The sequence below is a fragment of the Anopheles arabiensis genome, chromosome 2 (assembly GCF_016920715.1).
Source record: "Anopheles arabiensis isolate DONGOLA chromosome 2, AaraD3, whole genome shotgun sequence".
Classification (NCBI taxonomy): domain Eukaryota; kingdom Metazoa; phylum Arthropoda; class Insecta; order Diptera; family Culicidae; genus Anopheles; species Anopheles arabiensis.
This window is the reverse complement of record NC_053517.1, coordinates 102,948,809-102,969,698: the sequence shown is the minus strand read 5'-3', so window position 1 is coordinate 102,969,698 and position 20,890 is coordinate 102,948,809. Positions and strand designations below refer to the sequence as shown.

Genomic DNA, 20,890 nt, shown 5'->3' with positions numbered 1-20,890 from the left:
TTACTAAGCGATAATGCTTTTAAATTAAACTTTAGATGTTGAGCAAGAATTGAATATTGAAATCCGGTTGAATCCAAAGAAAAATACATGAAGATGCTTTACTGATCTACTATTTACTATCGTTGATGTTGAAGAAAAATCCAAAATTTTTACTCAGTTTTACCTATACATTCCCCAAAATTGAAATCTGCATTATCACATGCTTGTTTCCCTGTTAGTGAACTCGCCAATGAAAACATCAAAATATTTTGTCTGATGAATAAATAAGATAGAAATTGAGTTTATGACAAGCGAAGTAACACACTGAGCTTTTAACGAAGCTGTACCTATTTATTTTCCATTTTCTACCTTCAAAAGTATTAATAAAAATGATTCAAAACGAGCGAAACGAACTACGCAACAGATTGCACCATGAACATTCTATTCCTTATCTTGGCTATTTTGTGTCCTATAGCTAATATTAGCTCATGAAACGATCAATAAAATAGTTAAACTAAACTTCAAGCCGATTGTGGTTTCAGTGCTGCCCGTTCAAGCATATAAATCCACTACGACCACACCGCCATAAGCTGCCAACCCATTTACTCGTGAATGGGCATGAAAAAAACCCACCAAACGCCGTTTCTTCCGCAGCCGTCGTTTGCAACAACTACGGCAAAGGGCACTTTGGTTTCGAAGCTAAGCTACCTAATCTTAACAATAACCAGATTACAGCACCACTATTGTTTTATCGATAGCAATCGGCAGTAGTACCAGCAGCAGCACACGTGTTTGCCAAGTGATGCTCGCCGCCCTCGCCCAACACCCATCGACATGATCCTCCGGTTGAACCACTCCCCAAAAAGCGGACTCTCGGGTCTTTGAAAACTTCGAAACCCGGTACTTCCGATCTGTTGCCAGGGCAAACAATTTCACCTTGCGCTTCCATTGGCAATCAGTTGCCGCGAACGACCCTGCCCTCGGACCCCATCCTGGGCGAAGCTTCCCGGAGGGCAGAAAAGTGATTTTCTTCCAGCTCGCTGCACGACAATTTGAGAAAACTGTTGTGAACCACAAAAGCGAGAAGAGAGCCTGCTGGGAGGAGAGCGGTTGGGTAATGGACGGGAGGAACGGTTGGTTTGGAAACTTACAATGCACCTCGATGTTGAACGTCTGGTTCGCCGGCGGTGAGATGCCATTGTCCGCCAGGCAGTGGTACGCGCCCATGTGCACGCGATTGATTTTGGTTATGTTGAGCGTGTGCCCGGCCATCGATGTGGCTGTGGAATAGAGGAAACGAAAAAGACACACACACATATGCATGATCAGTAAAGTGACTTTTCGAGCGATGGTCATGGTAAGCGCGTTCATTTTGGCGGACGCTTGTGTCGGGTCGGGATAATCTTGCAGGGCGCTCGCACGAACCCGGGAACGTGGACTTTTCAATGAAGTTCGTTGAAATTTTCCCATTCACTGGTGCATTGACCGTTCACCTCGTACGACAGGAAAGAGCGCATCGTACGACCGGCGACGCCTTGCAGCACGTCCGTCCACTCCAGACTTGCCGAAGCGGCTCCATTATTGGCATGGCTAAATGCTATTAAGTCTCGCTATTGTCTGCTGCTGCCAGCCAGCCAGCCAGCCAGAAGGTACGCTCGGTGACTTCACCCACAACTGTGGCCCGCATCTTCAGTTCTAACGCGCGCTTGTACCGACCGGTCAAGTGCAGCCATTTCCGTGAAGTATAATTTCGACAGCGGAGGATACAAACTTCCGACGCTAGCTAAAGGAGATGGGAGCAACAACCTGGGAGAATAAAAACACACGCTCAACATACCTTCCCATGCACCGTTGGAGATGGTTTTGCCATCGGCGCGACGCCATTCGACGTGCGGTCTGGGTGTCCCGGTGGCGGCACACCGTAGCCGCAGGTGCGTTCCCTCGTGGACGATGATGGGCCGGAGTGCTTCCACCGTGCCGGCGCCGGCAATCGACGGTGGTACGAGCAGCTCGTTCGAGAACGTATCGTTCACCTTCACCTTCCACGCGTTGATGCCCGGCGTGCCGGGCGTACCGTTCGTGCCCGGTCGGCCCTGTTTGCCCTTCGGTCCGTGGATGCCTGGAATTGGGATGGGAGAATAGAGTTGAGCAACAACAAAAAAAAACACAGAACGAAACATTACAACGCAAGGATTCGTGCAGCACACGATCGTGTTTGTGGAAGATTGATTTCTGTCTAGCGAGGGCAGCACAGGAAAGCACCGTGTGTAATGATGTTTACTTGCCGATGCTCCAAGTTCTCCAAGGAGAAGCACACTACGTGGGACGGTTTTGGCCAATTCAATTCTACGCCTGGCCCGTGCCGTTACCCAGTACACCGGTGGATGTAATCTACGCGATTTACAAAGGTATTATACCAACATTGTTCACGATTGGTTCTCGCGCAGATGCGAACAGGGCGCGTGTGCGTAGACGGTAAGACCCGTTGTCTAGCGAGAAAATAACAATTTTCTTGAAATAGTCAACAACCACACATACACACACACACACACACATACTAACAGAACGCTTCTTACAAACTGTTGGAAGTCATAAAACAAAGCGCGCACTGAGCACTGAGGTAGTTGTAACTATTGCTTACTGCGAAGCGGAAACTTTTCGATCGAAACGCTATTACGATGCTTTATTGGCATCGTTAGCAATCTTCCCCTTTCATTTAACAACCGACCCGTGCCAATATCAATCAATCTGCATTTCCAGACGATAAATCGAATGTCCCTAAGCACCCGGGTGAAGCCAGAAGACCCCCATTTTACAACCTTTTCCAACGGTCCCACAGCACACACCCTTCGGAAGGCATCAATTCATCTTCTCAGCATTTCCACGCGCTCACCGTGGGAAAAGGGAAGGGATTGAGTCTTGTGAAAACATAATCATTGCTGAGAAATGACACCCCGTTTTGGGGGGCAACTGGCTGGCTGGCTGTTAGCGGGAGGAGCTTTCGCTTGGGAAGTCAATTTCGCGTTTGCTGACGCGCCTTCCGTCAGCATTGGAGGAAACTTAACGATCTTTCCTAGCAACTATTACTTCCCGCTCTCATTCTCTCGGTTGGGCCGGAACATTTAATGGCGCAGCGAGCGTGAAAGTACACATAGACAAACTACCAACCAGCGCTCAACCGTGTGCCTGGATGCGTGCCGTGCGGTACCGAAAGATGCATCGCAAACATTTCATCAATTTCAAAACACAACGTTCCTTGCATTCGCGGAACCCGTAAGAGGAGGGTAAAGATCAATTGCAGGTTGGTGAAAAGTTTTGGTTCGCTAAAGGAAATATTGGTTCGGTTTTCTACGGTACCCACGTTGATAGGATGGAAAAGTAGGGGTAAAACTTGTGCGAAAAGTTGCGAGCGATTAGTTATCATCTTATTAAGGTACCACTTCTGAAACAGTTTCCGTGTGCATTAAGTTATTGTTTGCAATGTACAGTCCCTGCAGAGTTCTGTAGGGGCTATCCGACTGATGATGTCTTATTCCGTTTGTTGACATTGGGATCTTCAAGATTGTGTTGACTCAATTGCTCAATCATATGCAGTTTGGTATTTGCTCTTGGGAAATAGGCATTAATGCTAGTCACTGGTGTTGTTTCCATATTTATAATCATAGTCTTCGTTTCCATTCTACAGTATATCATTCTAATATCTAAATAGCCTCAGTAGATGCTCCAGCCTATGTTCTAGATCATATAAAATAACAATATCTGTTTCTTAGATTCCTTCAATTGATTTGATCCATCTTATCATTTTCTAGTCCTTTGCTTTAATATTGTATGTAGTCCCAGTTAAAGCAGGCATAACACATTTAATCAATGTCCAGGTCTGTATTCTTAACGATTGTATGATACTGCATCAATTTTAATATAGTAAGAATAATCTATACTTCTCGAGTATAAGCTATATTAATAATTTTAATAATGCTAGAACATCCGTCCACTTTGCTTACGCTACCAGCCCATCACTATCAGTACATATCAAGATAGCGTTTGATCCCCCTCATTGTGCGGATTTGCCTAAAATCAAGAAGTTCTTCCCCGTATCTCCACCATGCTATCGTAAAGCTCGTAGTAGCGTGGCTTGTTTACATCGTCACTTGAGAGAGATGTTTGATAAACAGCTGCATTAATTAATTTTACAGTGCTTTCTCACAGTGCCGGAACCGTGGTGAAAACTCCTCTTCCAAAACCTTTGTGGCCTTTGTTACCCATGAGGTGTCTTACCGACAAGCTTATCGAACCCTTTGACTTTGCTTCGGAAAGAGCCCCAGTATCGCACGGGCAAGAACCTGGCGTTGTACAGGTCCTCGATAAGGCCGGTACATACCGTACGATGGTAATTATTAGCTCGTAACACCATACCCTCATGTACGCGCGGTTGTTTGCGTGTGCGTGGCACTTCACTTTACTTACCTCTCGGTCCAGGCAGTCCGGGCGGTCCCGCCGGTCCGATCGGGCCTGCTAATCCTACAAATGGGCAAGTAATAGTCTACGATAAGTTATACGCTCGACCAGCAAGATGCATCCGTTCTTGTTCCGGCACTTACCATCCTTGCCGTCGATGCCGTTGCGCCCATCGATGCCGGGAATTCCGTCCTTGCCATCTTTGCCCGGGATGCCATCCGCACCGGCCCGTCCCGGCACTCCGTCCAGGCCCGGCTCACCCGGTACACCGTCCCGTCCATCCAGCCCCGGATTGCCCGGATAGCCAATCTCACCCTTTGGGCCGCGCGGGCCCGGTTTACCTTCGCGCCCATCGACGCCGGGCGGACCGGGCAGGCCGGGATCGCCCCGATTACCTTTCGGGCCCGGTATGCCGGGCAGTCCGGGTGGTCCGGGTGGGCAGTATTCCTTCGTCGCTCGGCAAAAGCCGGTGATGGCATCGAACTGTGAAGCACGTGTGACAGAGGAGCATGATTTAGATCAGATTTTATCACGCTGGTTAGTAAACTAGGTGCTTTAATGTTTTTCTATTGATATAATCAGTATTTTAACATACCACAGCTGTACTGTAACAGAACTTTTCAGCAATATTCGGAAAAAATGTAAGTTTGATCTTTAACAAGCTTTAACACGCTTTAATACCACGGATTAATATGCACATCAACGCTTACGGACGGACCCATCATGTCAGCGTTTTATGAATAAAACATAATTGCATCAAACTGGATCTCCTTCTCCTTCCCCGACATCCTTATTACTCCCGGTCACGTCCACCCAACATGCACCGGATCGGAGGGACAATTTGATCATATAACAATTTTACGGCTGCGGACATAAAAATTGGTTTCCCTCGCGGCCAACGCAATTGAGAATTGCATATTTGACGTGGGTTTTTTTTTTTATCGCGGGTCCTTTTAACTTCCTCCGTACAAACCATACCATCAACGCCATTGCTAGCTAGCGTGGCAACTCACACACATCACTCAACATCCCATCCCGCTGCCCGGAAGCCGGAAGCAGTAAAATGCAATAATGTGTCATCGTATCGTTTTCGCATCGCAGTATCGCATCACAATCCGGAAACGGAGCACCAACGACAGGGCCCGATTGCCCGAAAGATGAGGTTGTGTATTGCATGCGATAAAATCACCACTCCCCTCCCCCAGACGCGTAAAGGATGGGGAGGGGAGCTGTGTCGCTCTTTACACCGAACGCGCTGGACACGATCGATCGATCGATCGATTGGGATGTGTGGTGCTCTGATGGGAAATGATGATGGTGAAGGATCGAATAAAAGCGGAACATATTGCCACATCGCTCGCAGCAAGCTTCCGTTCCGTTGCCGCTTGCCAAAGCGCCGGGTGTATGATAAACATCTTCGAGAAGGAATCTCTCATTCCCCCTTTGCCGGCCCAACGATGCAACGATTTGCACCGATTCGGGTCGGTGGTTTTGATTCGATTTCGGCATCGTTTCTCATATTAGCCTTTTCCTTTCCCACCGCCGATTAGTGAAGTGGTGGTAAGGTATGCACGAACGAACGATCTGGAGAATATGACTTACCGGAATGCGAGAATAGCTCGTCAGCCAAACCCAACTATCGCCACCGGGGGCAGCACCCTTCAGCCCGGTCTTCTTCATAATATCTGCATCCTTCTTCTCCAGCTCGGATCGCAGCTTCGGATTGAAGAACTCCACATTTGGACCTGGTGGGATGGGGAGTGCAAAAACACAATTAGTTTTCTTTCTGCTTCCATTCCGTAGCCCGTGCAAAGAGTGCCGATAGGGAACGGAATTTGACGTATGTTGCTGTTGTTTTTTTCTCTCTCACTCTGCCTCTACACTTGCCTTCCTGATCCGGGACCAGATTATCATCGAACAGGCTCAGATCACGCTTCGGGCGGCCGGACGGTTCCCGGAACGGTGGTAGCTTCCGCTCGTTTTGTACTCTCTGATTCGCTACTAAGTAAGGCAAAGAAGTGCTGCTGGAGAGATGCGGTGTGGAAGAAAAAAAAGGCTTCAATTGGTGGCTGTTTGAGTGGGGCTTTGGGATGGTGGTTTATCAGGATGTGCTTTGGTATAGAAGTGTTTAAGAATATGACGAAGCTTATCGAGACTATTTAGTATGATTTATATGATTGAGTATGCTTTATATAAAGATGACTTAAAGTTAAATACGCAAGTAAATGATTTTACTAAAGGCTCATCTTTTATGTGAAATAAAATTAATATTAATATGGTAGTTATATCCATTAAAGATATCAACATCGTACAATATTAAGCAAGCATATTAAGCAAGCACAATTTCAATCATGCAGCCTTTAATTACAGGTTTAAAATTGTACGACATAACAAGAATACCGAAAGCATAAGAATAATGTTAACCCCCAATAACCTCATTCCGTCTTTGTTTGGTATCCACAGTATTACTTTTAATAACTCGTTGCTAGACACAGCGAAGACACTGAAGCAAGTAAAAATAAGCCGTAAATCATGTTCGGTATCAACCCCACCAGCAACCCGAACAATTTCATCCCGCCAGGTGAATCTAGCACGCCGTATGTCAAGATACGGCAAAGTATTCCCTCTCCATCCTTTTCTTACGTCTTTATCCTCTCCGTGCTCTGGCTAGCACGATACTTCATTGCCAAAGTCCCAAGAATCATAATTTATACATCCGTCCGTAACGAGTTTCCTTTCCCTGTTCCTTGTATCTCATTCCGCCACCATGCGGTCGCGGCGGGCGTACTGCAGCTATCAAAATTTTAATCACCACCTACGTCACCACCTCTCAAACACCTTGCCACTGCGATGCGATAAAATATATTGTTCTGCATCAAATGAGTATTTTAAGCAATACGGCCTTTTTGGACCGTTACTCCTGAATAAAAAAAAAAAAAAAATGAGTATTTTGATGGGTGAGCGGCTCCTTCCATCCCGTTTTGCCGCATCGTTTTCCGTACTGCATCCTTTATCGTTCTAACGTTCGTTTTCTTTTTTGATCGCGCACATCCCCAAAAACTTGATCGTTAAAGAATCTTTGCAGCCCAGGGAAACATTATTTTACGGTTGAAACAAAAAGAAAAGCATCAAGCTATTCCTCTTCAACCAAGCTACCAAGAAAAATGAAAACCCCAAAAAGAAGGCAATTTCGGCTGAAAGAAAGCGAAAAAACAACTATACAGCTGCAAAGGAGCCGGCCTTGGCGCCTCGGCTTAATCTTTTCCCATCAACGAAAGCAGCTAAGCCCGAAAACCCGGCTCAAAAGAAAATTGGAGACCATTTCAGGAATGTCGTAAATTTTGCTCCCCTTTTATTGACTCCAGATTCAAAGGGGTTAGTGCCGGAGCCAACACAAAAAAATCGGTTCATTTTAAAAACAAAAGCTAAAGGTATAACTTACGCTATTTTGGCATCCGTCCATTGTGCCTTTAAGATTTGCTAATAAATAATTCTACATTCAAATGCGAAATGCGTTCGTCGTAAAGTGTGGTTCAATAGGGGAATGTTTCGTCACTGTTTTGCACCATCACAAGTCAAGCTTTGCAGTAATTCATGGCACATTGCTTTAAGAAAACACTTCTCCGTAATGGAATGTAAACTTTCGCCAAGTAACGAAGACAAAAAAACCAACTCCGAATACAAATATTATAGCATGCATATGCTCAACTGGCAGCACTGGCAGAACACTTTTTAACAGCACCGGCGTGTGCTTGCCTCCTTCAGCCGATCATTATGCAAACACGAAAAGTTGCACATCTTTACTGCGTGATGTGCAAGCATCCTTCACTTCAATTAAGCACACTCACCACCCCGCACCTACTGCACAACCTCGCCTGCGCTGCATGGCTGTAACAATATTTGAAGTGATAAATTAAAATGGCTTCCTGATGTTGGTTTCATAAACGAAGCGTGACTGGTAGCTGGTATAGCTCGTGCCGTTACGGCTGCGGTATGCCACACTGCATTACACTACAACTTATTACCTCTGGCGTGCGCTCACACGTGGTGCCTCCGTATACAAGCATGGTCGGAATGGTCGGAAACTGTGTGTGCATGTACGAGTCTCGTACGGGAGGCTTCCCAGCCTATACACAGTCCCGGGTGCTTACCGTACATGTACACGATGGATTTAGCTTTTGCTTCTCCCTGTGTATCGTGCACATGTTCGGTGCAACCCGTCGCAAGCTGTTCCATCCTCACCGGAAGGCTAATCATCAGCATCATCGTCGTCGTCATCATCGGTGGTTATTAAACAAAGCTAACCGGTACCGGATGAGCTTGAGCATTGCGCATGCGAAGTGGGAAGTAAGTGGAAATAAAAGGGGCAAATGTTGGTTGTGTTCAAGAAAGTAGAATTTTATTTAAAATGTGCTGCAATTATCCAAAATACGCGACGATTGGTATTTGCGAATTTTTCAAAAGGAACATTTTTTTAGTACACATATTTGATTCAACATGCTATTTATGTATTTTTCCCTTAGATAGATTAAACACATACGAATAAGAATTCACCCAACAAACCGAATATTATTCACTCTCTCTAAACATTTTCTACCACAGTGGTGCTCTGTAATTTAGGGAATTCCTTTCGTTACCAAAGCTCACCCACAAGACTACACCCGTGCTACATGTCTAGCCTGGGTTTGATTTAAAGAACATTGCAACCAAAACATTACGAATGATGTAACCAACGTTCGGATAGAGATTCCGCTTCCGGTGCTGCACGTGTCTCACCCCCATACTGATCACCAACAAAAAGTACCCGTGTAAGAAATGATGGATAAAGTTTTTCGGTTCATACGTACTATTTACCCACTGCCTCATACACTTGTTCATGGATTCTGGCGACTAACGCGTGCACCAGATGGTACCCCCTGTTCTACTTCGAACCGGCGAGCGCACAATCGAGCGCATGCTAACCAAAGACGCACGTAACTTAGCAAAGTTTCGGTACAAGGAACGGCGCAGCACAAAAAGGACACACGGGCCAAATAAGTTACCGCACCCGGGCGGGCAGGCGCAGGTGTACCGTAGCTGGCGTAAAGTCTAGACATTTATCAAACCAAAGCATACACGTGCAGCATTAACCGCATGCCAACAAGCGTATGTAAGCCGACCGCATACATTGCACCAAGGGGAGGGGAACAATCCAGATGTAAATCCACCCGTGCCAGGAGCCGTTTGCTATGGCAATAAGAGAGAGATTATCCGGTAAGCAGAACCTGTTTGGCATGGTACGAAATAAGGTCCAAAAACCGCTACATATATCTTTCTCTTGCCTCCTCTCTCACGTGATGGGTTAAATCTCTGCACGACCTTTTCCGCGCCAATCTACACTTTTGGACAAAGTAAAGCCTGCCGACCCGAGACCGCTCATCATCACCAGACCAGAGGTCCAGAGCTTCCAGGCCCTGAAACAATCGAACCTGCCACATAAAGCATAATTCCACTAATCTCTTCTGTTCTGTTCGTAAGTGTGCTACTTTCCTTGTTTGCCGTGCCACCACAGTGCAGCAAAGCTTCCTTGGCCCATTTTTGCCCGGTCTGACCTCACTTCCAGTAAATCAGTAGCCAAGTACATTGCCTCTTCTACACTTTCGTACCCAGCACCGGATCAAACTGCAATTCGCATTTGCTTGAGCAATAAAATTATGCCCGAGTGATTATTGATTATTTTTTTACCCTTTCGCAGTTGCTTCCGTTCCTTTTATCGTTCCCGTCCCTTGTGCAAAACGCTTACAAGGCAGGGCAGGAAGGAATTTAAAGCGATCCCAGTACCCAGCGCTGGGTCGTTAGTCTTTACCGTCGGATGCAGTGTGTTGGGTGGGGGTTTTGCATTGCTGCTTCATTCGCGGCTCATCGGTAGTTGGCTCCGTAGTTGGATGCGCTGCTGTGATTGTGTGCAAACAAGTGCACCGCAGCTACAGATGCAGCCTGTCGGTGCTGAAGATACAGCCGATCCCGTTTCACTTACCGATAATTGGAACCGTCGGTTCGAACGGTGGGTATTGATTTTCGCATTATAATTCCATTGTCGAGGTGAAATTCACTTTTCGCTAGCTTGACTTTGCAATGGTACAAAGTGCAAGCTGATATTATACTCGTTTCGAGACTTAAAAAAAAGAGACAGCTATAGCAATTTTGAATCGATTCAAAATGTGCTTATGTGAATCTATTGCCTACATTTAGGCGCCGCGCCAATACCTTACTGCAACGTAGAAATTATTTATGAAAAGTATTTCCCCAAGCGCGATTAGTTACAGCTTTTCGAATCCATTTCATACCTTTTAAACTGAAAGCTTTAAGACCGCTCATTTACATACCACCATTTGGCAACTAAATACAATGTTATGCTGGGGCCGTTTACACCAAAATCACCATGAACCCATTAAAATCGTTTCACAACCATTAAATAATATGCTTTGTTTCGGAAGCTCAGCACAATTTGCCTACCGTGTACTCGTTATTTCTCTCTCTCTCTCTACCCCTGTTTTTTCTCTTCCCATGTAGTGCGAGTAATGGTTTTCAATAAAATGCCTTACTTTATAGTCGCTATAACGGACGGTCGGTGCTTCGCTCATACCACCATCAAGCGAACCGTTGCCAACGTTACTGGCAAAAGATCGCTGAAACTTTTTTTGTAGGCTTTTATTCCAGTGGCTAACCCAAAACTTCCCGATTCAAATCGAACCGAATTTTCACTGGCACGCGATTACATTTTCGCATTCAACCCCTCTCTATTGCGCTCACCTAACCCCATTAACCCGTCCATGTAAATTCATTCCTCTCTTTTCATTCGCACAAACTGTAAGCCTGCTTTTTATTAGCCTAGGGCAGTTGGGTGCGTGATGGTTGTGGAGCTATTTTTTGTGTGGATAAATAGAGTATTGGAATAGCCAACGCGAGTGGGGAAAGGGGCAACAATTGGGAGTGGTAAAATATCCTATGAATAATCGAAACAGCCGTGGGGTAAACAGCGTGACTGCTTTAAGCTCCAGCGGGATTCTACCATGATGCCGGAGCTGAAATCAGAACGGAATCAACGTTCCAATGGGAAGGGTGAACAAGAGCATCCAATTCGAATGGAACTAGCAGCGAGAAGAAAGGATTAGTTTGCCAAAAACTGAACCCCTGTGGCTTCTGGGTTCACGCTCGCCAAAAGCTTTTCTAGCCACTAAACGGGCCATTTAATCGGCTTTGCTCGTATCCCGCGTGGAGGACGATATAACGTTCCGATTCGATTTTCATCCCAAAATCGATGCGCGTACCAAAACCCGCTGAGCTTTCGATTTCTTTTTTCTTTCTCTTTACGCTCCTTTAGCAAACACTGAACATTCTCGAGCACATCCGTGAAACACAATAATGACAAAAAAGCAATGAATCTCACCTAAGTTCTGGCGCGGCTCGTCTCGCGTGCGCCAGCAGATCCGCACTCAATTTATCGATGTTACTCTTCCAGTAGTCGCTCAAGATCGTTTCGACCTGGCGGCGCACGTCCTCCTCGAGCGACGCGGTCGTACGGTGGTGCAGCTCGGCCGGTGGTAGCCGCCGGTCGACGTAGGCGAGCAGGGCCGCCGACAGCACGAACATACCGACCAGCAGTACCGCCAGCAGGACGTACACCTGGCCGAGGCTGAGCGTGGTCGGGATGCGTTGTTTCGCCGGTGCATACTGTTCGGCGGTGGGGCTTCCCCTTTTGGCAGGTTTCCGGTTGGAGCGGCGCGATGGTGCCGCTGCCGCCACGGACGGTGTCGATGACAGGTCAGCAGTTTTCGGTGCCACCGCCTCCCCGGCGGATGGAGATGACTTGCGGGTGCTCATTTTCCCTGCCCGCGTCTCGACACGTTCCATCCCCCGATTGGAGGGCGTGGGGTGGGCAAGGCGAAGGGAAGAGTTGGCGATGGTGTCGATATGTTTAAAAAAAACAGCACCGCTAGCTAAAGGCTTCACGTCGAACGGTTGCAAATGATGGTTGCGGGTGCGCTCGGGGCTATCACGATTGACATTTCAATTTCCTGCAAAGGACGGAAGAGAAAACACCATGATGAGCGTTAAAATTTTATAGACTATTTGTCTGTTGGTAGTTACATATTATTCAACAGATAGCAACAGCAATCGGTGTAGAAAAATCTGTTTGATGATGTGTAGTGCAAAATAAGACTTTGATACATTGCATAGCTTTAGGCGTTATCGCACCGTTGAAAGAGTTTGTTAGAAGCGTTGTGTTACATTATGTTTCATTGGTTATAAATTTCCGTTTGATATGAGTTTATGACATGAACACAATGCACAATTCAGAGCCTTATATCAATGTTACGATGCCATCAATTGTTTGAGAAAACGATAAACCAACGTACACCATCCCACAGCCATAAAAATTAATTTCATTTGAAATCCTTTCAGCAACAATAGTTTTATGATATGTGATGACTTTTGTTAGTAGAGTTCTCATTCAATTACTAGCAGTCAACCATTAGACGAAATTCAAAACAACGATGCATTCATTGCTCATACTGATTAAAATGATATTCAATCGAAGCAAATTCCTTTTCATCTATTCAACAATACGTTGACCTGCGAACCGCATAACGAATTCCAGTGTCAAAATATCTCCATTAAATTCACATAGGAATTCTATGAATCTATTTGCTTATAATCACACGCATTTTGCAAAGCACTGTACAATAAACAATGATCAATTCTTCTGGATTTGAAGCAATGTAAAAACTCATTCGTATAAATACCAGTTACGTCGACAACATTGAAGTATTCTAGCATCTTCCTCTTCAATCCAATTGACAAGTTCAAACAGTTCCAACTATGTAAATGCACTTGCTGAACATCCTTCACTAATGACCTTAAGCTACTAATAATCTCACCCAACTGAAAGAAGACGACCCCAAGGTGCCCGACCATCTCCGCTGTTTGCAACGGCAAGTACATCAAATAGTTACACGAGCAGGGATTCAACATTGATCTCACTGAAGAGCACCACTTTGTGCAAAAGAGCACTCCTCCCACGGAACGGTACGAAATAAACCGACATTAAAGACGTCTAATTGCCCACTCACTGAATGCTTGCAACATGCTTCCCGGGCTAGCTAATCATAAGCCTCGTCGTACCTGACATCAAAGCAAAACTGTGCCCATCCCATAGCAGTGATTTAAGCTGCCACGGTCAGAACCCTACCAAGTGTGTGTGTGTGTCTGTTTGTGTGTGTTCGTGTTTGTTCCGCTGAAAAGGTCTTCAAGATGACATGGCAAGCAAGCAAGATGCGGCTCTTCTCGATAAAACCTTCAGAGAAATTATATTCCCCTAGCGCTCATCATATCGTCCGCTTTCTTACACCAACGCTTGGGGAGGGACTTTTTTTTACTTGCTACTATTCCGTAACTTCGTTGCGTTTTCTGGGAATTTCCTTCCCAGTAGAATAATTCGTGACTTCATAATTTTGGGCCTGCAAATGTATGTTTTGCACGGGGGGGAAGCGCTCAGAAGTGATCACGACCTGATCCGCAATTCGTCAGAAAAAAAAGAGGACGAAACGCAATAGGGAGAATGAGGCGAAAAAACTCCATGCAATACCACACCTAACATTATGTTACGCTTTCTTTTCCTTTCGATTGATGAAACCCGATATCGCTGGCGGCTGATCATTACAAGCAAATTTTTATCAAGAAAAGTATCTACGTATTCGCAACACGAACAATCAGTTTCCGGAGTGTATGTTCTCCATCATCCAAAAGGGTAGAAATGATTAATGAACGCACTGGTTTGGGGCTTAACCCATCGCTTATCCGCTTCGCGTCATGCTGACGATGTGGGATTGATGATTTTATTTGCCTAATTCCACGGAATACCACACATACACGTACATACAGCCTATTCCCAGGGGCCAAGATCTACCTAATAGCGGTTGGTGAGCTGTTGCACGGTGAGCACGTTATCCAATCCATTTTGCAGGGAGAAAGGAAAATCCAAATCCCTTTGGTACAGCTTTTTTCGATACCCCAAAATATTACATTTTAGCACACAAAAAAAAAGAGAAATGACCTAATTGATGTTTTGCTTTCCCATTTTTCTTCGTGGAAGTTCTTTTTTGCTTACCAGTTCACTAGAAATCATTCCACTAAAGCAACCCTTACCCCATGATTTAGGGTGTAAATCCTCAAAAAATTACGCCGACAAAGCTCGTCCCTCCCACCAAACCCGTTGTACGCCCGCGGAGGATTTACTCGTACCCATTTATTAGCCCAATTGGAATTAATTGGCCCACAAATTACGCTAATCAGACCAATTTCCGCTGCTGCAGCAACAAGAACAACCATACACACCGGTAATTGGATACCTGAGCGGTATTTTTGTTCACCCCGTGCTGGAACGTTTACCTGAGGCGCGTCGAACGGCCACATGAAATGGATATACATTTTGCGTTTTTTAATAAACGAAAGAAAGTTGTGATTGCGTTCATTGCATGAAGCATTCCTTGCTCACCATGGTCCCCAGAGCAAATGTGGCACGTCAATCCAATTTTCCGTTTATCGTACCGGCATTCGTCACACGGGGGGAAATATTCACTGCAAATGCACACATACACACACACGCCAAGCTCATGTTCTGGCACAATGCTTAGCCAGGCTATTTTTTCCGAGCAGCCTTCCAAAGAATGTTAAACTACTTTTCCCGTATGCAACACATGTGCTGCATGTAGATGGATCTCTTCACCCCTCAACGAGAACTGCTTAGAATAGGAATAAAGCATTCAGACCGGATGGTAAGAATTTCCCTTTACAAGAAGGTCGATGAGTAGCGTTTGACTTCCGTCGGGAACGTGGTGCGGTCAGAAAACGTTGACGTAAGCGTGTGCTCGCTTTCCTTTACTTGCTTTTTACCATTTGCCGGGGTGAGAGAGCGTGTATGCAAATCTCGTCCCACTCCATTTCGGCTTCAATTTTACGTTTTGACGAGCATCAATGTGTGTGTGTGTATGTCTGCAAAGGATTGTGGTTGCAAGTTATGAAAGTTAAGCTTGAGTGCAAAGTGAAGTTCTGTCCGACCCCGGGAAAGGATCTGTCCCGGGCGCACAACATGCATACACCGAAATCGTAAACATGCCTTTTTTATTATATTTCATCTACAACCCCCTCTCGTCCCCAGCGTCCCCGAGCAATGCAACCCGAGCCTTCCCGAAACCTTCTCCTGAGGACTGTGCACCATGTCCTGGAGCTTTCCCGAAACGAAACGACCACGTGCACTCGAAGCTACTGGTGAGGATAAAATGTTGAAGCGATCTGCCGTGACAAGATTACCCTCTCTTTGCTCAATTTTTACGATGGCTTGGTTGAGTGGCAAGCTAGGGAAAAGTAAGAGGAAAAAACGGGCTTGTGCAAGATATTTAACATTCGTCCTACAACTTAGATCATATATGCATTGCGAAACATTGTTACTTGCCGGCAGAGCACAGGACGGGGTTTACCATTCAAACCCAAACCCCGAACCATAAATCCCCCGACCCGAAACCCGAAAGGGAATAGAATGGGGAAATCTTGCAATATAGTGCCAGCCGGGCATCTGCCACAACCCCGGGCGTCGCTTACAACACCAACAGCATACGAGAATGATACTGGTGCCCCGCGCTCTGCATTTGCCTTTCAAATACATATTGGGAGGGGCAAATTTTTCCTGCATCTTTTACCGTAGCATCAATGCATCAAACCACTAGCAGGCGGATGGGTGGGTTGCAAAAAATGGAACGAACATTTTCTTACACCGTGTTTGGGAAATTGAAATTCAAACGGAAGTCGAAATGTTGTGCTTGAATAATGTAGCACGAAATATCGTTCAGTCGGCAACAATACATCATGCACAAATTGAAACACGGCCACGCGGATAAGCGTAACGTACACATGCATTGGGCAAAGTGTACGAAGCAAGATGAATCACCGCTTAGCATTGGATGAAATCACAAAAATGTTTACGTGAATGTAACATTAAAGGAAATATTGGGGCCCATATGTGGGATGGAAAGCATTTCTCGCTAAGCGGTGAAACACCATGCGTCTCCATGAGGATGGAAGCCACGGGGTTACAGTTTGCTGTAGCGCTCACTGATGTCGAGTGCGGTTGGGTAAGATATTAAGGGTAATATCATGTTCTTCTTCTTCTTCTTCTTCTTTTTGGGCCACTGGCGGACAAGGCCTGCCTGTACCCACTAGTGAAGTGGGTTTGGCTTTCAGTGACTTATTGTTACCATAGCAGGATAGTCAGTCCTACGTATGGCGGCACGGTCTATTTGGGGATTGAACCCATGACGGGCATGTTGTTACGTCGTACGAGTTGGCGACTGAACTACGAGACCGGTCAATCATGTTCTAGACTAGTTAAAATATTGCCAATTGTGAAAAAATACAAATAATCGCAAAAAAACATTTATGGTGCCGTAACTAGGATCCTTCATTTCAATTCAATCAACGTTTAAGCAATTTGTAATAAGTGATGGAGTATAAAATTTTAAGAAAGTTGTTTTTATTCGTAGCTTATGTCAAATGCATTACTAGTTGTTTCACAATCAAACAAAAGTATTATTCGATCTTGTCGAATGAATCCCATTTTCAGAATGATTGCCAAAAAATTCTTTCGACTGGCGGAGCGGCGTGAACCACACACACACACACACTCATTGAAATTCGCTTACCGTACATCGAAAATTTGAAAGGTGACCGAACAGAACCATCAAGATTATGTGCGTCCCTTTTGTATGCATACAAAAAAGGGGTCGTTACCGAAATGCTGAAACAAGTTTGTCCGGGACAAAACATTTGCCCGATGTTTCGTTTTATTGATCGTACACCTTTTGGCGCGTTTGTTCTACCTTATTTCACACTTATGCCCATTTCATTACTCAAATTCTCGCCCAATAATGATCAAACGATAACCGGCCGTGTCGTACCTTTTGATGCTTTTGTTTGCCTTTTCTTACATACTCCTATAGTTGCCAACTACCAACAAAAAAAAACACCTGACCAGGTTTGTGCCGAACAATGAACGAATGAATTTCATATTCCAGCTGCGTTTCGTAAGAAAGGCATGCTGGTAGGTTTTAATCATGCTGCCTTGCTGTCGAACCATTGCAACACGGGCAAGCAGAGGAACGCACAAAACCGAAACGTGCCAAAAAAAACATCAAAAATGTTCCTCGTTCCTAGGAAGTGGAAAGGAATGTTTGCTTGGTCTGGCCGCTAGGTATGTCTGCATTTTTTAACCAAAACCATCCCGGCCAGCACGTGGAGAATTCTTTCACGTGTACACAAATTGGAAAAGCGATGGGGTTCCCGAGCAAAAGCGGCCACGGCACTCTGCTGTCTCGCAGATCGAATCTCTACTTTCGATTTTTTCTTTTCGTCCTTCTTTTGCCACATTTACCCTGCGAAGGCATCGTGCAATGCATTTCGCATCAACTCTCTCAGTGCATGGGGAATGGATGATTAGTGAACCGCTTCTGACACTTCAATCAAATTCAAGCCACACACACACACACACAGACGCAACGATGGCAAGCGGAGTTTGAACACGCAACCCAGCTGCTACTCACGCACGGAAAATGTATGCGTATGAGGCTGGTGCAACAAATGGTGTAGGCACGCAACAAAAAAACACAAAACAGCAAACTTTTCCATCGAACATGAAGTCCGAATTGGAAACGTTCACATGTTGCGTGTGTTTGCATGCGGGGTCTGTTATTTTTTTTCTTCCTACGCCATTTTTCATCTATCTTTGCTGGCACACAGTGACAGCACCTCTAACCGGGGCCACACATGCTAGCGTGACGATTGATTGACAGTCGCGAAGTGGTGGCAAAACCCCGTCAATGAAATTCAACGGACCAGTGAACTGCATAAAACGAACGCCAAATGCATTTATGCATGAACTGAATCTGTCGATGTGTTGTGTTGTGAATCGATAGACAGGCGGGACAGATCCAACGAAACAGGAATGAATGTTGAGATAAAAAGCCGATCTGTTTTTTCACGCAAAACACGGTGATGGCATCAATTGTTTTTGTTTATATTGTGCCACATTGTTTAGTGTATGCTCTCTGTTTTGCATTATATTCTTATCAACAATTTGTGGCTTAATTTGCAATTAAAAAATGGGAGCAAATGCCTAACCCCTGACAAGGGCTAAAGAGAATGATAATCAGTTAAGTTTCGGTTCTACTAACATGTAAAAAATGTGTGCACCGCATCTGACGGACTTTGTATAGATGGATTACATTTATTGCATGTCTATTTTCAAACCATATGAAAACAATCTCATTATTTCCAAATACTATTAAAAAAATGTGCTGTGTATTTAATTTGACCCAATTTCGATCAACATCATTAGCTTCAATGCAATCATTCTAATTCATTCACAGAAACAACAGTCAATAGTAATACAATCAACGTATTAATTTGTACAATTTCTTAGTGAGAAAACCGTCCCCTGCTATCGTTTCTCAGGGCAAAAAGCTCGCTTTTTCTCGCGAATCAAATCCGAATGGCCTCCCATTCTAGGTAAGCACTTTAGCTCAATGGCAAAGGAAGCCCCTGTTTTCCAAATTACTAGCCCACACAGCTGCTGTTCTGAGGATCGTTAAAAAAGAAGCAAACTTATCACTCCCAAACCCCTCCCTCCTCCTCATCTTCCTCCTCCTCCAACCCGCGTCGCAAAACGAAACAAAACATCAGGAACAAATTGAGTCATCGGTTTTGTAGACTATTTAATGGACCATTACTAAGAACCATTTGTTTGCTTTCGTCGAGTCTCGATCTGTTTCGGCGTGGCCCTTCCCTCATGCAAACAACGTAAAAACACTGACGGAAAACGAAAAGGTGGTTTGGCACTGCAACCAAAACCAACAAGAACAAGACACCGCTCTAGCGTAACTTATTTACTCTCTAATCCACTTTTGCGCGGTCCACACGTTTTCTCGTTTGCCCTAACCCCCCCCCCCCACCAAACCTAGGAGTGGGTAAAACTGTAAGCCGGTAAAGAATTACCACCGCTGCGAATGGAATCGAAATCGGCGCTGGAAAGTTAGTTGTTCAGGCATCAAAATGGCCCCACCAAGAAGGAGCGAACGACGGAAAGACGGAGAGGCCCCTCCAGAGACAGAGGCGTTTCAAAGCCCCACCGAACAGAGTCCGCTGCTCGGTGCTGCTCGGTGGCCAGTCGAGCGCGCGATTACGCCTAACGAAGCTAATTTAGTTCAACAAGATTATAACGCTAGATAAAGTGCCATTTTGCAGCGCCTTCTTTCCTGTTTCCGTGCCAGTGCGGGCTAGGCTGGACCTGTCGAAAACAAAACAAAAAAGCAAACGTAAAACACACACTAACACCAACGGCATCACCGGGGTGGGGGGGGGAGTGAAAACGAATCTCCGGTTCTCGGCGACAGTTACCCCTCTTTCGGAACCCTTATTATCTTGGGTACGGTTTGGGCAGCAGCTCACCATCCCAAAAAAGAAAACCAAAAAAGAAAAGGAACGCGTGTTTTTTGTTTTCGTGAAGCGCCTCTTCAGGTCCTTTCTTTTTGTTCGCTGCTTCTCCCTGGCCCATTCCAAATCCATTTGCGCGATGGGGTGCGAGCGATAAGAACAAAAGCATCGCCTCTGTTCTGTTGGCCCCGTTCGTTCGCCGGCTTTTTATTCGCACTAAGTCGCGGCACTAATATCGGAGCCATTTTGATTCCATCATTGACAGTCGGAGACACACGCCACCACGCTTCTGCCCTTGATTGCCATTGCTTGATTTGGGCAATGTTTTCCCCCCACCCCACCCAGCCGCATACAAATCGGCGCGACCAGTCCAACCATTTTGTTTCTCCTTCTTTACCACGGCGGGCGATGGTAGTAGCGGCTCAAGTGGGAAAAGGCTTTCGATCCCCTTTTTTCAACGCCCTAACAGCGTTAGCAGCCCAACATCCCCCGCAAGGGAAATCTGGCAAGCGCGGGGGCAGTGTACGTTGATCCGGGATAGCCCTAATCCCGTGCCGAGATTCTCCAGACCACCTTTACAGCATCCGCAGCCTCGGATCCTTGCCTGCGTCCCGCTTCGATTAATACCGCAGTGCGGGTGCACGGATCGATTGACACAGATTCGGGCGGAAAAAGTGCCATAAATTTCTATTCCACCCGACAGGCGTACGGGTTCCGGGAAGCATTTGACGGGGTTAGGGTGTATTTTTTTGCTTTTTTTTTCGGCGGACATCTTCAACGCCAAAGTCAGCATTTGTTATGAGATCGACTCTCTGTTTTTTGTTGTTGTTACTGTCGTCCCCCCGTACTTCCAATGATCGGGGGAAGCAGCATAACGAACGCCTTTTGCGCTTACCGCGCGGGTGAAGTGTGTGGCAGTGTGGCTGTTCCTCTT

General features: G+C 45.7%; 1 protein-coding gene across 4 annotated transcripts in view; it reads right to left on the bottom strand.

Annotated features, from left to right (window-relative positions):
• The window catches only part of LOC120893461, a 33,598-nt gene that overhangs the window by 9,086 nt on the left and 3,622 nt on the right, over positions 1 to 20,890 (bottom strand). For 3 of the 4 annotated variants that reach the window (XM_040295376.1, XM_040295377.1, XM_040295378.1), the window contains exons 2-8: positions 11,864 to 12,491; positions 6,322 to 6,458; positions 6,037 to 6,179; positions 4,578 to 4,917; positions 4,444 to 4,497; positions 1,817 to 2,098; positions 1,131 to 1,259 (exon numbers count right to left, since the gene is read on the bottom strand). In XM_040295376.1, coding sequence (XP_040151310.1) covers positions 1,131 to 1,259; positions 1,817 to 2,098; positions 4,444 to 4,497; positions 4,578 to 4,917; positions 6,037 to 6,179; positions 6,322 to 6,458; positions 11,864 to 12,327 — 1,549 coding nt within the window. In that variant the 5' untranslated portion in view covers positions 12,328 to 12,491. The remainder of the gene's footprint in view (positions 1 to 1,130; positions 1,260 to 1,816; positions 2,099 to 4,443; positions 4,498 to 4,577; positions 4,918 to 6,036; positions 6,180 to 6,321; positions 6,459 to 11,863; positions 12,492 to 20,890) is intronic. The other variant, XM_040295379.1, reaches the window with a different exon arrangement.